The 18749-nt window shown below is 41.3% G+C and overlaps 1 protein-coding gene across 5 annotated transcripts in view; it reads right to left on the bottom strand.

Annotated features, from left to right (window-relative positions):
- The window catches only part of SLC9A6 (solute carrier family 9 member A6), a 66304-nt gene that overhangs the window by 20610 nt on the left and 26945 nt on the right, over window positions 1-18749 (bottom strand). For 4 of the 5 annotated variants that reach the window (XM_049107166.1, XM_049107165.1, XM_049107162.1 and 1 more), the window contains 7 exons: window positions 16643-16789; window positions 14279-14379; window positions 13597-13685; window positions 10150-10263; window positions 5650-5761; window positions 4585-4738; window positions 399-488 (listed from right to left, as the gene is read on the bottom strand). In XM_049107166.1, the coding sequence (XP_048963123.1) occupies window positions 399-488; window positions 4585-4738; window positions 5650-5761; window positions 10150-10263; window positions 13597-13685; window positions 14279-14379; window positions 16643-16789 (807 nt within the window). The remainder of the gene's footprint in view (window positions 1-398; window positions 489-4584; window positions 4739-5649; window positions 5762-10149; window positions 10264-13596; window positions 13686-14278; window positions 14380-16642; window positions 16790-18749) is intronic. The other variant, XM_049107163.1, reaches the window with a different exon arrangement.

The raw sequence follows: 18749 nt of genomic DNA, 5'->3' as shown, positions 1-18749 counted from the left end.
TCGTTCCCCCGGCAAAAGACTCTCAGAGTGGCTTACAACCCAGAGGGTCAGGTCTAAAGCCCTTTGGGTGGCACTGAAGGCTCTCTACAGACTAGCGAGCCCTGCCACCCCAAGCTACGTTCCACTCTCATTCCTCTCATTCTCTTCTACATACCCTATATTAGACATATATTTATACCACCTACTCCTCTTCCCAAACTCGTCCTCTCCCAAGCCTCCATGCCTTTGCCCTCTATCTGAAATCCACTGTCCCCTATGTTTTCCTTATTCCTTTGGTGAGTTCCAAATAAACCATTCTATGACCCCTGCAGGTGGAACCATTCTTTCCTCTGGGCTTCAACAGCACTTTCTATATTCCTCTATTACAATACTTAACACAGTAGAGTGTAATTATTTACCTGTCAGTCTCCCCAAATAGACTGTGAGCTCCTTGAGGGTAAAGGCCATGTCTCAATTCATCTCTGTAGCCCCAGAGTCTAGCACAGTACCTGATACACAATAGGTGCTCAAATGTTTATCGATTAAGGTCACTACTACAGATAACACAGAAAAAATAGCAGTGTAAGAAGCTGTAGCAGTAGCATCCCAGAATGCGAATACACCATAGGGAGGAAACTGATGCAAGACCTCATCTGGAAGGCAAGTGAGTCATGGTCAAGTACTTGAAAACAGATGGCCACGACCAGATTCATAATTCAAAGAAAGGCTCGTCTTGTCTTTGTTAAATGGCCAGAAGCTGTTTAATACCTTCTCAGCCACATTAAACTCTAGGCATATTTGTGCATCTAAAGTGACATCTAGTGGTCTTGGAGATAGCACATTTGTAATACTAATATGGAATGTTACTGGAAGCCAGTTCAGTGTAATAAACATTTATAGAGCATTTATTATCTGCCAGGCACTGTGCTAGGCACAGGGCATAGACACAAATGAGACACAGCGCCTGCCCTCAAGGAGCTCACAGACTAGTTGGGGGTACAGACATAACTAGAGCACTATCCCCAAGGGCTTTGCAATCGGAGAGGGCTGGGCTCCATGTCTGGCCTCAGCTCCTTTCTAGCTAGGTGAACTTAGGTTACATAGCCTGAAGAACCCTGATTTTATCACCTGGAAAACGGGGACAATATCCACCACATAAAGTTGATAAAAGGATTAAATGAGAAAATGTATCTAAAGATTTTAGAAGTGTCTGATGCCTCAGCTCACACTCCCTGAACAGTAGCCCTTCTGGCACTGCTATGATTACAAGGCTGGCTGAGATAAGCGCTCTAACAGGCATACCCATGTAAAGCAAAGGGAGGAGGGGGTCTGACAGAACAGGGCAAAGGGAGGAAGGGGCATCTGAGCTGTGCTGTTTCCTGGGAGTGAAGGGGAAGTCCCGGCAGAGGAAACAGTATGAGCAAAGGCTCAGAGACCAAGAAGTGCCAAGTCTATGTGGGAAATGACAGGGAGCCAAGTGTGACTGTCACAAACCATGTGAGAAGATGCAGGGAGAGCTGGCTAGCTGGCTCTAGCTCACTGAGGATCCTTTGTCCGCACAACAGCTGGAGCGATCCTTTCACACTGTCAAATAGATCATGTCACTCCTTTGCTTTAAAGTCCTACAAGATTTCCGATTGGATTTTAAAATTCAAACTCCTTACCATGTCCTTCAAGGCCAGATAGCAGGGTTCCCCAAACTACGGCCCACAGGCCATGTCCAGTATGCCTCCTGTTTTGTTGGAACACAGCCACGCCAACTGATTTACGTGTTGTCTATGGCTGCTTTCATGTGAGAGTTGAGTAGCTGAGACAGATACCATATGGCCTGCAAAGCCTAGAATATTTACTATCTGGCCCTTTACAGGACACATTTGCCAACCCCTGCCCCTATAGGATCTTGCCTACCTCATCTCCTACCTACCCTGCAATCACCATATTCCAGCTATGTGGGCTTTTTTCTGTTCACTAAACAGGCAAAGTATGCTCTTGCCTCAGAGCCTTTGCACTTCTTTCCTGTACTGCTTGGACCACTCTTCTTCCTGCTCACTGTTTAACTCGCCATATCTTGTCATTCAGGTAGACTGGGCTCAAATGGAACCTCAAAGAGACCTTACCTGACCTCTGTGTATAAAATTCACTCTATCCCTGGTCACTATCACAGTATCGTGTTTGTTATCATAGCACTTAATATCACCTAAATTGTTTTCATCCATTTGTTTACTAGCTTACTGTCTTCTTCCAGTAAAATGTAGACTTCATGAGACCAGAGACCTTTCCTATTTTATTGCTACCACTGTATCCCTCCAAAGCAGGGTCTTTTAGCTTTTGCATTACTGATATTTTGGCCCAGACAATTCTTTGTTGCGGGGGTGCTATCCTGTGCCCTATAGGATGTCTAGAGGCATCCTTGGCCTCTGCTAACTAGATGCTGGGAGCAGCCTCCACTCTTTGATTGTGACAATCAAAAATGTCTCCAGACATTGCCAAATTGCACTCCTCCACTGAGAACCACTAAGAGCCTAAAACAGTGCCTGGCACATGGCTGGTGATCATTTGGCATTAATCAAACAAATAAATAAAAGGCACGTTGGAAGTGCTGTGCTTAAGAGCTTTACAAACATTAGCTCACTGAATCCTCACAACAACCCTGGAGGAGGCAGGTACTATCACACAGGTTACAAATGAGGAACATGAGGCATAAAAAGAGTCAAGAACTTGCCCAAGAACACAGAATTGGAGAATGAAGGAGCAAGAACTCAAAGTCAAACTTCAGTCTGTATGAATTTTAAACTTTAAGGACTTCTCAGCATCATCAAAATTGTCCTAGACAAATCTGGAGTGGGGAGGAGGAGAGAAAAGAAACTTAAAATCCAGCCTCTGCTCACAGAGGCCAAAAAACCCCCCAAAACAACCACAACAAGAACTAACCTAAGGCAATGCGTATAATTGTCAAGCTATGCTCCAGGACAGGCAAGATGGGGCCAAAGGGCTTGCAAGTGTGCTGAGGTAGATTCAATTCTAGGTGGGGTTTTTAGTTTAGTTGGGGGGGATAGGCATGGGTATTTTGTGTGGAGGGCTGCCAAGAAAGAGAATGGAGTCCATGGAAACACTGAGACTCTACTGAAGACCATTATTTTTCATCCAATATCTTATATTTAATTTGTTCTCAGTAGAATAAGAATCTTCATTTACAAGCTCTTAAGGGAAGAAAGGAGTTTAATCCTTCCAAAAGTTAACACCCTCCTTTCTTGAGGCAGCATAGTCTATGAGAAATGAGGTGAGACTGGAGGCTGCTCTGTCTGCTACTTAATTCTCTGTATGACCTTGAACAACTTAGAAACTTTTAAAGCCACTATTTCCTCATTTGTAAAATGGAGCTATTGTGATTAGATAAATATGTGACATGCACTTAGCACAATGCCCAGCATATAGTAGGTGCTCAACAAATGCCAGGTCCTCCCTGAAGTAATGATCAGAATTATAAGAACATTATTTTTGATTATACACAATAATAGCACAGAAATGTTAAGAAAGGAGTTTGAACAGTAAAAAGAAATAAAGACAATAACAACATACAAAGTGTGATTTAGGGCCAGCTGGTCTTTAGAATGTTTAAAAGAAAGTTATAATACAATGAAAAAATGGAGAACAAATTCTATAAAATGTGAAATACTGTTTTCTGTAATGAACTCTACACATTCTATAGGCTCAGGAGAAGGTCTATGAAGTTTCAGCCAAACACAGAACTAAAATCTACAAAAGCTTTAGCAACACAGGCTGCTGTATCCATGGAAACAATACAGAACTCTTGAGAGGCCGGAGCTTTCCAATTGAATACATTAACTAGTATGCATTTAACACTAAGTCCTCCAAATCTTGGGTTTGGATAATCAGGTTAGAAACAATGCTGATCATAAAGTTGAAAAAGAAGGATAATGTTTAGTACTGATTAGGGTTGGGATAAACTGGACTTTTTCATATGCTGTAGATGAGAAAAAACATTTTTGATCTGATTGGGTGATATGGATCAAAAGCCTTAATATATGCATTATCCTTTGACCAAGCAATGCCACTCCTAGGAATGGATCCTAAGGAAATAATCAAACAAGTGCACAATAGTGTGTGCTTTTATGAATGTTCACACTGTTAATGGTAACATTAATAGCAAAATTCTCAAATGGTAATGGTAACAGAAAAATCCTAGAAACAATGTAAAAATACAAAGATAGGGATTTGGTTAAATAAATTATGTATGCAGCCATGAATTTCTAATGCAAATATATTTCCTAGCATACATGTCCATGCTATATTACATTTAAAAATTGCTTTACAAGAATACCTGCGGTGCTGTCCCTTTTTGTTAAAAATACATATAACACATAGCAAGAGATCTGGAAGGGCAACCCTCAAAGTGTAAACAATGGTTTTTAACTTTCTTTTGCACATTTCCCATTTTCTTTGTACTACAGGTTACATAATTTTTAAAAAGAAAAAATAAAACATTATACATTTGCCAAAGCTTAAACTTTTCTCATAATTGAAAGAAAAAAAACCCCTAAATTAGAGTTTAATATTAAAATGAGGTCCCCAGACATGACCTACCTTATATGCAAGCACGACAGCATGGCAGTGGTGCCACCACCAAATACCCACACAGTAAAAAACACAATCAGAAGTGTGGTGCTGAACATCATTTGCCGTGCGTAAGTGGCAGTATCTCGAATGGCCAAAGCAAATGCCATTGCGCCACGGAGGCCTGCAAGGGCATGAAAGAGGCATTTCTTCAATAACTCATTACCAATGCAAGCTTTGGAAATTCAGAAAAATAAGGCACAGTCTTAAGAACTTAGAAGCATCTGAACAAATATGGAATCTATATTAACATACAAAAGTATGTATAGGTACAGAGAATTAGAGGATCCTGACATGTGCTGGCCTTTAGAAATATTTTAAAATTTATTTTTATATTTACATCCAGTAAAATCCACTTTTTTCACATTCAGTCCCGTGAGTTTTAACAATGCACAGGTGCATGTCCATTAGCACAACCAAAGCACAGAGCAGTGTCACCACCCCTAACTTCCCCCTCACCAAATCCTTGGTGCTATATCTTTTTAGCCCAACCTCTCTGTCACCCTGCCAAAGCCCAGGTAGCCATTGAGCTGTTCTCCACCACTGTGCTTTTATCTTTTTGAGGATATAATCCTTGGAGACTGGCTTCATTCACTCAGGGTGATGCCTCTGAGGTGCATCCATGTTGTTGTACATATCACTAGTTTGACATTTTAGTGCTAAGGAACACCCCATGGCCTCATAGATGTCCTATGATTTGCCTATTCATTCACCCACTGGGCTGTTTCCAGGTTTTGGCAATTATGACTATAACTGCCATAAAAACTCACATATAGATTTTTGTGTGAAAATGCAGGAATCTTTATCTTCTCCACTACATGTGACATATTTCTGAATCAGGAATTTGAAACCAGAAAAAAATTCTCACATAACGGAACAGGACACTATAAAAAGAATTTTCCATTGGAGGTTGCAACTTCAAGGTTTAAGGGAGTCTTATATTATTAGCATATCATTTCTGTTTAAAATCAAGCTAGCATATGTGTTGTGAGTGGTTTCTTGGAGTGGGCCAAGAGAGGGAAAATTACAACTTACCAGCAAACATCATCATGTGCTGAAAATTTGATCCAATCTTACTTCTTCTACCCAAATTAAGTAAGAGGGACAAGGGGTAAATATTAGCAGCTCTTCCCAAGAAAATAGCAATCTGAAATTAAAATGTTAAGGCCGATTTCTTTTTACTATTAATATTATCTAGGCTACACATTCAAGATGGTGAGAGACTATCTTCAGGAGCTTAGTCTCTGGGGTACCTGGGTAACTCAGTCAGTTAAGCATCTCTTGATTTTTGGCTCAGGGCATCTCAAGGTCATGAGATTGAGCCCTGTGCTTGTCCTTCCCCCCACCACCATGCATGCGCACTCTCTCTCAAATAAATAAATAAAATCTTAAAAAAAAAGAAATTCAGTCTCTAACAGTCTTTTGCTTCTGGTAGCAGTGCTATCTGATGGAACTTTCTGTGATGACAACAATGTTCTATATCTGCACTAACATGGTGAGTGCCTGAAATGTGGCTAGAGTAGCAAGGAAATAAACTTTCAATTTTATTTCATTTAAATTAACTTAAATTTAAATAATTACACACAGTTAATTACTACCAAATTGGACAGTGCAGCTCTAACATATGCGAAATGCATTAGATGAATAGAAACACATTTAAAAGCTGATCTTCTTTGGTATAATGGTAAGATTATTAATATCATAGGTTAAGCCATCTTAATTTAAGTCTGTGTTGGTGGGAGGGAAAGTTATACAGACTAAACTTGCCCTTGCTTCCTCAGAACAAAGAAAAGGGCAGCTCTAATCTCTCCTACAACTGAAATTCCTACTTGCCCAGATGTGTTCCTCCAAGTCTATACTTCCACCCTGCTTCAAATGGAAGTCTTAATGGAAATTCAGATTGGCTTTAACTAGAAACCAGTCCTCGTGTCTTTTTGCCCAGCTTGCTGTGTGTAGAGATTCCTGCTTTACAATTACAATGTTTATTTTGTTATAATACAGTCTCCGTCCCATTTTCTTTTTTTTAAATTTTTATTTATTTATGATAGTAACACAGAGAGAGAAAGAGAGAGAGGCAGAGACATAGGCAGAGGGAGAAGCAGGCTCCATGCATCGGGAGCCCGACGTGGGATTCGATCCCGGGTCTCCAGGATCGTGCCCTGGGCCAAAGGCAGGCGCCAAACCGCTGCGCCACCCAGGGATCCCTCTGTCCCATTTTCTAAAAGGGATATAAAGGAACATTTAAGATGAAAAAAAAACCAAGGTTGGGGAAAGTGGGGGAGGAGAAAAAACAAACTAGTTGGAGTAAACAGTGTTGACCTAAGTAACACTGGAGGTGGACAGAGGCTGTAAGATTACCAGCACAAGGAACTGCACATAAGCATCATGTGCTTGTTAGTCAAGTTGTTTGCTATGGGAGTACTGGTTAACAATTCTGATACTCCTATATGTGCTGGAATGGAACAATTAAGGAAATAGGATGGTGGACGGTGGAAGCCAGGTTTCTCACTACCGGAATAGGAGTTCACAGATTATCAAGAGGATGATTCTGAGAATCTGCATTAAGTATGAGCTTGATCTAAAGATAATGTGTCAATACTGGTTCATTAATTGTGGCAAGTGTATCATGCTAATGTGAGATATTAATAACAGGCAAACTTGGGTGTGGGGTATATAAGAACTTCCTGTATTATCTTCACAATTTTCCTATAAATCTAAAACTACTTTAGATTGCAAAGGTTTTAATAACAATAAATAACAATTAAATAAATAACAATTAAATAGCAATTCTCTAAAAAAATAAGAAAATAATAACAAAACACATGGGCCAATGTAGCAGTGACTGCTAGTTATATCCTCAATGTCTAGACTTCTCTTCCTCTCTAATCATAGACCCTCCTCACTTTTACCTCCAAATTTCATCTGCATACACAGTCACCTAAAGAATAGAATGCCCAGCTTCTCTTGTAAGTCCATGTAACCCAATGGATGTTAAGTGGAAGTGATGTGTGCCTATTTGGGGTCATGTCCTTAAAAGGAAATGGCAGACACAGGGGTGAGCCATGCTGGTCCCTAAGAATAACGGCAACTCCCTAAAGATGGGTGCAAAAAGGCTGCTTGGGTCCCTGATGACCCTGTGGAGCATAGCTGCCACAACAGTTCAGACTCTGACATGAGAAAGAAAGAAACTTCTGTCTTGTTTAAACCTTGGTTAGGGCAGCCCAGGTGGCTCAGCGGTTTAGCTCCACCTTCAGCCCAGGGCGTGATCCTGGAGTCCCAGGATCGAGTCCCACATGGGGCTCCCTGCATGGGGCCTGCCTCTCCTCCTGCTTGTGTCTCTGCCTCCCTCTCTCTCTCTCTCGAATAAATAAATAAAAATCTTTTTTAAAAAGTGAAAAAAATTAAAAAAATAAACAAACCTTGGTTAATTTGGGTCACTGGCACATAAAGTCAAACCTATATCTAACTAATACAGCCAGCAAGAGGACAACTCTCTCCTGGTAAAAGTCAATTTTCATGGTAGGCTTTTTCACTGAGGAACCTGAGTCCTCACAGACTCAGAAACCTATAGAGAATATTTAGCCTCATTTCTGGATAAGTATAGTAGATCGAGCCAGTTGACTGCTCAAAAGTTTCTCAAAGACTAGCAGGATATGAAGTGACTGATCTCATGGGAGTCTTCCAGCTAGGTTTCTTCTCTTAATAGGGTTTTCCTCTTTTTTTTTTTTTTTGCCTGAAGTTCATTCCCAGAAGATTAAATACAGAATGGCATTTCAGTAATACCTTGCTTTCTAATAGAGATCCTGCTTCAAGCTTTAATTTTAAAAATATTTCTGGTAATCTCTTTGGCTTCATTCTGAAGTAGTTTTAAAAAATAGTTCTTTTGGAAACCACTAATTTAAACATCTCCCTCTCTAAACACATTCTCTGCTTTCATGTTTCACGTTTATCTATTCCCCTTGGATGGCTCCTCACCTCTACCTCCCTGGGACCTCCCATCCAAAGAACCCTCAAGTCTTCCCTCAAATAACCAGTCCTCATTTCTTCACTTCCTTTCTCAGCCACATCTTAATAACACTCTTCCCTGTACCCTACACTCATTTGTCCCTCTCTGGGTTTTCACTGTACTCACTTGACTAAACCCCAAACCTCAAAGGACCCATCTCTCTTTCCTCGTGCTTCCAGCCAAGTACTCCTCGACAAAGTTGTACAACAGGGCAGACTTGATTCTACTGTTAGTACCTATTCCTCAAACTCTAATGAGTCCTTAATGCTGCTCGGCAATCCTACTGCATTTCTTCAGTCAACTCACTCACTTGCTCGTCCGCTCTCTATGTCTATTTCCAAGCCTTCTCCTCAAAACTCCTATCATCCATGGAAGCCAGCCGTCAATATGGTTCCCAATCCCTGCTTCCTAGTATCCATACCTTCGTGTAGTCCCTGCTCACACTGTACCAGGGTCCACCAGTGTGACCAATAGAATGTGGGCGGAAGGGATGATGGTCACTTTCAAGATTAGGTTATAAACAGCACTTCAGCTTCCATCTTGGTGCTCTTTCAGCTTACTCCCTCTGGGGGAAGCTATGTTGTGAGCTGCCCCATGGAGAGGTCCCCTGAAGCAAAACTTAGGCCTCTGATTAATGACCATGTGAGTGAACTTGGGGAGGATCTTGCAAGCCTCAGTCAAGTCCTGAAAGAGTATAGCCCCAGTCCACAGCGTGACGCATTCTCACGAGAGATCGCTGTGCCAGAACCCAACTAAACTGTTCTTGGATTCCTGACCTTCAGAAACTGTGTGAGGTAATACATGTTTGTTGTTTTAAGCTGCTACATTTTAGGTGACTTTGTTATACAATAAATAACTGATAGGCCACCTACTCCTCCCTCCCTCTCAGCAGATGCTCACCACCTACTTTACAGATAAAAATAGAAGCCATCAAACAGGAACTCCATCTTACAGGTGTTTACCTGCATCTTTACATTCCCTGTCCTCTCCTGGAACAATGGTGGGGCTGTTCCTCCTCCTTCTGGAGGCCAAACCCTCCCCACATGTTGGATTTCATTTTCTCCTGCCTTCTCCTAAGGCTGGCACTACTGAGTGCTCTCTTTCATGTACCCAGCTTCCCCATTTTGGCTGGTTTTTAAAGCCAGAGCCAGAGCAAAGCAGCCTCATTTAGCCTTTCACCATCTTGCAACTACTGCCCTGTGGTACAGACTGGCAAACTCTTTCCCAGGATCTACTCTCTCTCTGTCTTCCATTCAGTGACAGAGGATAAACAGTTTTATTCTCAGGGACTGGTGGAATGAGCAAAGACTTTTTTTCTGTCATTTCAACCTGTGTTATTTGTGTAATAAACGAAAATGAAAAGAGAACAGAATAAAAAATAGAACAGGAACAAGAGTTGGAATCCTTCTTTGTTTTACTGAGGAAAATTTTATATATTTAAATGTATTCTTATCACTCATCATCCAGAAAACATGTGCGAATCTCAACTGAAAAGAAGTTTTCAAAACAGAACACGTAATAAAGGATACAAATGCTCCTACTACAAATGTTGGGTTAAAGACATGGTTCTGGAAGGTGAACAGTGTCAGTCCCATGTAGGAGAAGATGAAATTCTCTGCCAAGAAATTGAGAAGCTCAAACAACTGAAACGAAATTTTAAAAGGTTAGTCCAGTAAATACATTAAGTTACGTAATCTGAAAACACAAACATCATGAAGATAAAGACGAAGACACCTCACATACATAAAGCTCATGTATATCCCTAAAATATGTGCTTCGGGAGGAAGCAAATACAGAGATGACATTTTCTAGTCCCTCAGAAAAAGCCAGAAATGTTCCCACACATCCCCCATCAGCTTCCTTTGTCAATCCCCATGTTCAGTCACCCTCCTCCTCCCCCTCCCCCTCCTCCTCCTCCTCCAAACCCTGTCAAGTTTTCTTTGGGGATGTTTCTTGCCCCTGTCACTGCCTTAGTCTATAGCTTTCATTACACCCCACCCATAATAATGCAAAGGGTCCTGAACCGTATTCCTGTTGCCCCTGTTCTGTACCCTCACCCAGTGAGTCTCTCTTGACATGGCAGTTTGAAGACGCCACCCTCTTTTAGACTGGAAGATCCAGTTCAAATTCTTTTCTCTTGGCATCAAATGTTTCATGACAACTTTCATATCACCACCTTGTTGCTGATTTCACTTTTTACATGGGTCTCAGCCCTGGTTCAGGGAGTATGGGTTTACGCATGATAGCCCTGTGCTCTGTACCCCTGCTGCTGTCTGCCCACCCCTGCCCATTCATGCCACAGCTTGTCAAGTGTTCCTGACAGAGCAGGGATCTGAGCCTGGTGACTTGCCAAATGAATTCCAGGCCCTCTGTAATCCAGCGTCCCTCTGTCCATCCGAGTTATCTACCACTGCTCTTGAACACAAGCCCTCTGCCCCACTAAAACAGGGTGGTGGTTAAGTAACAACATGGGCCCAGGAGTCAAAATGCCTTGGCTTGAATCTTGCTTTTCCCACTTGCTGGCTGTGTGGCTTTGGGCAAGATAACCTTTCTAAACTGGGCTTGCCTCATTCTTGAAAAATGGGAATTAAAAATGGAAATAAGTAAGCATGTACTTAATTTAAATGACTTAATATACTATTATCATTAGTTACTTATTTGTTTAATGATAATGGCTTAACTTTATCCATTTTTTTACTATGTGTCTGATACTATGCTAAGGACTTTACAAGCATTATTTCATTTTAATCTCACAACTCTATGAGGTAGGTACTATTGTTACCCTCATTTTAAAGATGACAAAACTGAAGTACAGAGAAGTTATGGAACTTGCCCCTAGTCACACAGCCAGCAAGTAGTGGAACCAGGATTTGGAACAACACAGACTCTCTGCTTTAATCCATAAAATCAAGAGCTGGCAAATTTTTTCTATGAAGGACCAGAGAGAGAGAGAGAGAGTAAACATTTTGAGGCTGTATGGGCCACATAGGGCCCATCACAATCATTCAATTCTACCAATGTAGCACAAAAGCAGCCACAGACTACATGTTAAAAAATAGGGGTGGCAGTGTGCCAGTAAAACTACTAACGGACACTGAAATTTGTATGTCATATAATTTTCGTGTGTCACAAAATCTTTTGTTTCCAACCATTTAGAAATGTAAAAATCATCCTCAGCTCACAGACTTTACAGGGAGGTTTGGCCATCATTTGCCCACCCCTGCACCAGACTTTGCGGCCTTCCTTTCGCTAACATTAGCCACCTTTTTGTTTCTGTCTTTGCCAGTATTGTTTCCTTTCTGATTTTTTTCTTACGCTTTTTCTGTTTTTCTGAATCCTTCCTGTCTTTCTAGGTTAACCATTTCTTCTATGATAGTTTTCTAGCCTCCTCAAGCCTCAGACCATTTCCCTTGTGACTTCTTGTATGACATATCATGTGAAACACACAATATAGAAGTTCTATTAATCTGGGTTTTTAAAAAGATTTTATTTATTTATTCATGAGTGACAGAGAGAGAGAGGCAGAGACACAGGCAGAGGGAGAAGCAGGCTCCATGCAGGGAGCCTGATGCGGGACTCAATCCTGGGATTCCAGGATCATGCCCTGGGCCAAAGGCAGGCACTAAACTGCTGAGCCACCCAGGGATCCCCTGGGTTTTTTTTTTTTTTAATGTTATACAGCTTCGTATTACCAACAAGACTGGAAACTCCTACCTTGTTTTCCTCAAATTCTCCACTCCATTGCCTAGAAAAATACTGAACACCCCAGCTGATTTTCCTCCCTACGCTTACTGCAGTGAATTAATTCATAAAAGAGATCTGTAGCCCAGTGTATATGCTTGGTGGAAGAAAAATCTAATCTCTTTTGAGAAGTTAGGAAAAAAACACAGGCCATATACTAAATTTGTAGCTCCAGAATAAAGAAAAAAAGAATAAGGACATTTGCTCCTGCTTTATCAGGAGCCCTTTCCAGGGTACCTGGGTGGCTCAGTGGTTAATTGGCTCAGGTCATGATCTCCGGGGTACTGGGATTGAGTCCTGCATCAGGCTCCCCATGCGGAGCCTGCTTCTCCCTCTGCCTGTGTCTCTGCCTCTCATGAATAAATAAATAAATACTTTTAAAAAGGAGCCCTTTCCAGGCTAATCTCACTGTGTAGTCATCTGGCAAAACTGAAAGCATCTAATTATAATCAAGTATGCATTTGTTTCTATTGTAGACATTACATATTGTTCATTCATGGTCCCAAATGCCTCATAAGACTAGGAAATGCTAGGACACCTGGATGGCTCAGTGGTTGAGCATCTGCCTTCAGCTCAGGGCGTGATCCTGGGGTCCAGGGACTAAGTCCCTGCATCAGGGTCCCTGCATGGAGCCTGCTTCTCCCTTTGCCTATATCTCTGCCTCTCTCGGTGTCTCTAATGAATAAATAAATAAAATCTTAAACAAAGACTAGGAAATGCTATGCCTATTTCCTTTATGGTTCTCTCCAGGTACTCTGCACACCTGATCATTCAGTACCATATGAAACCTAACCACTGGTGTAGCTGACATTCCTGGAAACAGAGCAGCTGCAAAGGGCCTGAAAGAGGTCGATCTTCTCTGTATCAGCTGGCAGTAGATCCAGTCAGATCAGAAATTATTCTTGTTTCTATCATTGAGCAGTACTGCTAGTCAGACCTGAGTGAACTTCCAAAACATTCCTCTTAAAAGCAATTTGATTAGGGAAACAAGGAAAGGAAGCCAATTGATTCCTGGAGCCACAGTAATAATGCCCCCTAGGTATTCTGCTGAACTATCTCTACCTTAAAGCTGCTACTCTTCAACCCACCAATCCCATCTATCTCTGGAGTCAAAGGAAGAGGAGCTGAAAGGAGTAGACATTGTTTGGAACCAACTAATGATTTTTCAGTTAAAAAACCTTTGGTTTTGCTGTAAGGAGGAAAAGTTTATTCACAAACTATAAAGTTTCTCTTACCTGTTTAGTTCTATGCTGGGATTCTGTGGACAAATTATTGTATGTATAATGGGCCTGTGTGATACCGCAAAACAACACTGCAACCACACCTATAAAGACAACAAGTTCCAAGTTCAAATCAAAGGAGACTTCTTGACTTTCATATTGAGGCTTTTTTTTGGTATATTTTTTATTGGAGTTCAATTTGCCAACATATAGCATAACACCCAGTGCTCATCCCGTCAAGTGCTCCCCTCAGTGCTTGTCACCCAGTCACCCCATCCCCCTGCCCACCTTCCCTTTCCATTTCCCCTTGTTCGTTTCCCAGTTAGGTGTCTCTCATGTTCTGTCACCCTCACTGATATTTCCCACTCATTTTCTCTCCTTTCCCCTTTATTCCCTTTCACTATTTTTTATATTCCCCAAATGGATGAGACCATACAGTGTTTGTCCTTCTCCGATTCATATTGAGGCTTTTATTTTACAGAAGATCATGTGCTTAGCACTGAAATTTCCAGTTGTGACTTACTTTGTTAAGAGGAATCACTTCTATTAAAAATATTTTTATATTCTAAAGGGACAGCATAAATCCCAACCCTAGTAAGTATGTTCAGATGCTAGAGGATGTGCCCATGTGTAGAAAAAATGACTGGCAAAGTCATTACCCATGAAGGCTTATAGTCAAAAAGAGAAAGGAACCTACCTGTGAAACCCCATGCTTCAGCCAAGAGGAAGGTACTCCAGGACATCAAGAAGAACAAGCCTGTCTCCAACAGCTGGAACTCCCGTAATTTGGTGAACTTTGTCACGTAAGACTGTCAAGGTCCGTAATGAGACCTCGTAAAACAGAAGTAAGACTACAAAAAATAATAGTTGAGGCAAGGCAACCATGAAAGGCCAAGAAGGGTTCTCCAATCTAACACAGGTCACAGAATAAGGAGGTGCTGACGTGAAGGACCTCTTAAAATGAGCATTGGACTGAGGAGACAGCAGTCTTTGCTTCTATGAGGGAGTCACAGTTTTGTCAATCCAATTGTTTTATGGGCATCGCACGCCTTGCCAGAAACCAGATTATAAAGGACAGAGACATGAGCAACAGATCAGATATACAACAGGCCATGTCTATTAACCTGCAATCCAAAGCAAGACAGCTTCCATAATTACAGCAATTTACACTTACTAAGAATATGGCATTTCCATGAGATTTCATGTTTATTTAATCCCCTAGCACCTCCGTGATGTAGAGTATTCCGTGATGAAGAAAGCATGGCATGTCGCTCACTTACCCTAATCTAAAAAGTATTTGTTAGTCAACCAGAGGAGGGCCCGTGTAGACCTGTGACAAATCTCAGATGAACTCTCTCCCTATCCTCAAGGAGATTATAATGGGACAGCAGTACGATTTGTCCTGGTTTATCTTTCAGAACTTTTTTTACTGTCTATCTGTGCCTCAGTTCACCTGTAAAAAGCCAAAAGACAAGTCTCTTCCAGCACAAAGCTGAATTAGAGCAAACTTACAAATCCTTGAAAAAGGTATTTGTTTTTTAAATTTTCTTTAAAGATCTTAATTTTTAGTAATCTCTACACCCAATGTGGGGCTCAAACTCACAACCCTGCGGTTAAGAGTCACTTGCTCTATTAACTGAATCCGTCAGGTGCCCCCAAAAGTATTTGTTTTATATGAAAATCTCTTAAAAGTTTTAGAGCTAGAAGCGCTTTAGAGATCATCTAGTCCCACTCATATTCCTGCTGTCCCCGTCTGCCACCTTCCTAGACTGAGGGCCCACAGGTCAAGTGTTGGTTCTTCTATACCAGAAGCTCCAATAAGGCAGAGGCCATGTCTGTCTTGTCCATCTTTGATGCCCAGAGCATAGCATCTGGCATGCAGGAGGCAAGCATTTCAGGAAGCATTTTCTGAATGAGCACAAGAATGACTTTTCTAATAGCAAACTAGTAGCAGTGCCAAGGACTCGAGAACCGAAGGTTAAAACTTGTAAGAGCTGAGATGAATTCCCATCTGTCCAAACCCAGGAAGCCTATTTTGTTCAACTGACATCATTGTTGTACAATTCCTATTTGTCCTATTCAACAAAGAGCAAATGAACAGCAGTGCAGAATATCTAGGGGCTCACTGAAATGTATTTACCTTTATGTCAATTTAGTCTATAACCTTAAAATTCACTCCCAGAGGGTCACTGTGTCTAATTAGACTTTTTTAGTGAAAGTTGGAGAGCATGGAGCCTAATGCAAAACAATGAAATTCCTTTATTTATTTATTGGTAAGGGTGATTACCTAATGTTTTCAAACCAAGTCTTTGGTCATAAGGTTAAGAATTATAGGGATACCTGGGCGGCTCAGAGGTTGAGCGTCTGCCTTTGGCTCAGGGCGTGATCCTGGAGTCCTGGGATCAAGTCCCACATCGGGCTCCCTGCATGGAGCCTGCTTCTCCTTCTGCCTGTGTCTCTGCCTCTCTGCCTCTCTCTCTCTGTCTCTCTCATGAATAAATAAATAAATTCATTAAAAAAAGGTTAAGAACTATAACACAATGGAGGTGCCTGGGTAGCTCAGTCGGTTAAGCATATGACTCTTGGTTTCTTTTTTTTTAAGATTTGTTTATTTATTCATGAGACACACACAGAGAGAGAGAGAGAAAGAGAGAGAGGGGCAGAGACACAGGCAGAGGGATAAACAGGCTCCATGCAGGGAGTCCAAATGTGGGACTTGATCCTGGGTCTCCAGCATCATGCCCTGGGCTGAAGGCGGTGCTAAACCGCTGGGCAAACGGCGCTGCCCTGACTTGTGGTTTCAGCTCAGGTCATGATCTCACGGATCATGGAATGGAGCCCCACATCAGGCTCTGTACTCAGTGGGGAGTCTGCTTGTGAAGACTTTTGTCCTCTGGCACCATCCCCTCCACTCTCACTCTGTTTTTCTCTCTCTTTAAAATAAATAAATGAATCTTAAAAAAGAAATAATTTTAACACAATGGAAATTATGGAACTAGGAGAGACCATGGAATACAGTATTCAACCACTTTTTAGGTTAACAAGGAAAGATTAATAAAAGGATATTAAAGCTGTCACCACACCAGTAGCGGCACCCATTGCAAAAGATCCACTGAAGATGCCAAGGAAAATCCCGATAGACTTGAACATGGCTGTGACATCGAAGGTGTGGCTGTTGTCTCCAGCTGGCTGGTATGCCACTATTGAGCTACAAAAGAGAGATTATTTTACTTCTAGAAGCAATTTTTACTTTAAAAGTTATCTTCAAAAATAATAAATAAATACCTTCTCTAATGTAGTATCAAAAACAATAAATACCTTCTCTAATGTAGCTTAAAAGATAAAATCAGGGTGGGGGGAGAGGTCAGGGGGAGGGGAAAGAGGACAAAAACTTTTGATCTGAATTGCCAAAATAAGGACAGAAGGTTACCAAAACACCCTGTGGTGGATCTAGCTAGCAAGAAAATCCCTCTTTTACTTAAATGATAGTTTCAAGAGAGAGAATGTTTTAAGGTCCTCTATATGAAGTTGTATAGGAGTATCTTTCTCCAGCATAAAGATACTGTGCAGAATTATTCTTTTATGACTCTGTTCAGGACTTACTAGCACTGAGTGCCTACAAGCCCCAACATACTAATGTGAATGAACTAATGAAAAATTCTACTTGTTTTCAGCAGAGGCATAAGAATATAAAGAATACTGTTCAATACTCAACCTGGTCACATTTTGTTTTTCCTATGGGAAAAAAAGATGACTGAAGTACCCTTTCAACTTTTAGAATACCAGAATGGGCCCAATGCCTAACATCTATTCACTCATTGAAATGGACTTTTATAGGGAAAAGGGCTTGAAAGTCCATCCAAGGAATTAGAATCCACTTAGCTTACCCAGCTGGACCTCTACCTCAAACTTTGGAAAGAAAGTCACTCTGTGAGAGGCCAAGAAACGCAATTACAGAAGACACTCTCCATCTTGAACTTACAAGTCCAAACCTGGTCTAGAAATACTTCTTTTTGAAACGGTCACCCTGGGAAATAGAAATGGCTGAGAAAATCACTGTTGCCAGCAGGTGTCTGGCGAGAGTGCCTACCATTACTAAATCAGTTCTCATTGCAGCTAATTGACATATTAGTGTTTTAATAAAAAATCTGGCTGGACTCAAAGACATCATACAAGTCATGTCAAAGAAAAGAAGGAGAAAAAACACATTCCTAGGAATATAATTAATTCTCCCTGTGGTTACCATGATGTATTTTAAAGTTCAAGGCTGAAAAGTAGGCTTGCTATACAAGGCTGAAAAGTGGGCTTGGTGGAAAATGTCCACCAAGTCTTTTTCATACCTTCACAATTAAAAAAATATTTTAATAAATATGAAATGGCCTCTAATGTCATGCTATCTCATCTATACATAAAGGGTCCCACCACCATAAATGATATCTGACCACATTAAAACAGGAAAATAAAGCAGCTGCTGGGAGAACAGAAAGAATCTTGCTGCTACAACCTTCGTTTCTCTCTGCTGACAATTTTCAAAATGCTGGCTTGGGAGTGCCTGGGTGGCTCAGTCCATTGGGCATTGGACTCTTGATTTCAGCTCAAGTCATGATCTCTGGGTTGTGAGATCGAGCCTCATGTTGGGCTCTGTGTTGTGTGGAGAGTCTACTTGGGATTCTTGCTCTCCCTCTGTCCCTCTTCTCCTCCCCGGCCCCCTCTCTCTCACTCAAAAAAAAATGCTGCCTGGAACAAAATGTCTATGCCATGCCTCCTGAGACTGTTTTCCCTGAATTAATTCATATAAATTCAAGATTCACAGCAATCATTATTTTATTTTTTAATCATGAAAACGTACAAGAGCACATGAAAGCATGGTGGGCTGAGAACAGGTGAGAGGCTTGTTTTCATCTTCTTTTTCTTTTTTTAAGATTTCATTTATTTATTTGAGAGACAGTGAGAGAGCAGGAGGAGAGAGGGGGAGAAGGAGAAGTAGATTCCTCACTGAGCAAGGAAGCCCAATGCAGGGCTCGATCCCAGGACCCGGAGAGCATGACCTGAGCTGAAGGCAGACACTGAACCAACTGAGCCACCCAGGTGCCCCTTGTTTCCTTCTTTGCCAAACACTGGCCTCTGGATTGAAATTTTAACTCATTTTTCCCAAAACTTCAATATTT

This window comes from Canis lupus, chromosome X, assembly GCF_003254725.2.
Source record: "Canis lupus dingo isolate Sandy chromosome X, ASM325472v2, whole genome shotgun sequence".
In the NCBI taxonomy this organism is placed as follows: domain Eukaryota; kingdom Metazoa; phylum Chordata; class Mammalia; order Carnivora; family Canidae; genus Canis; species Canis lupus.
This window is presented reverse-complemented; position numbering and strand designations above follow the sequence as displayed.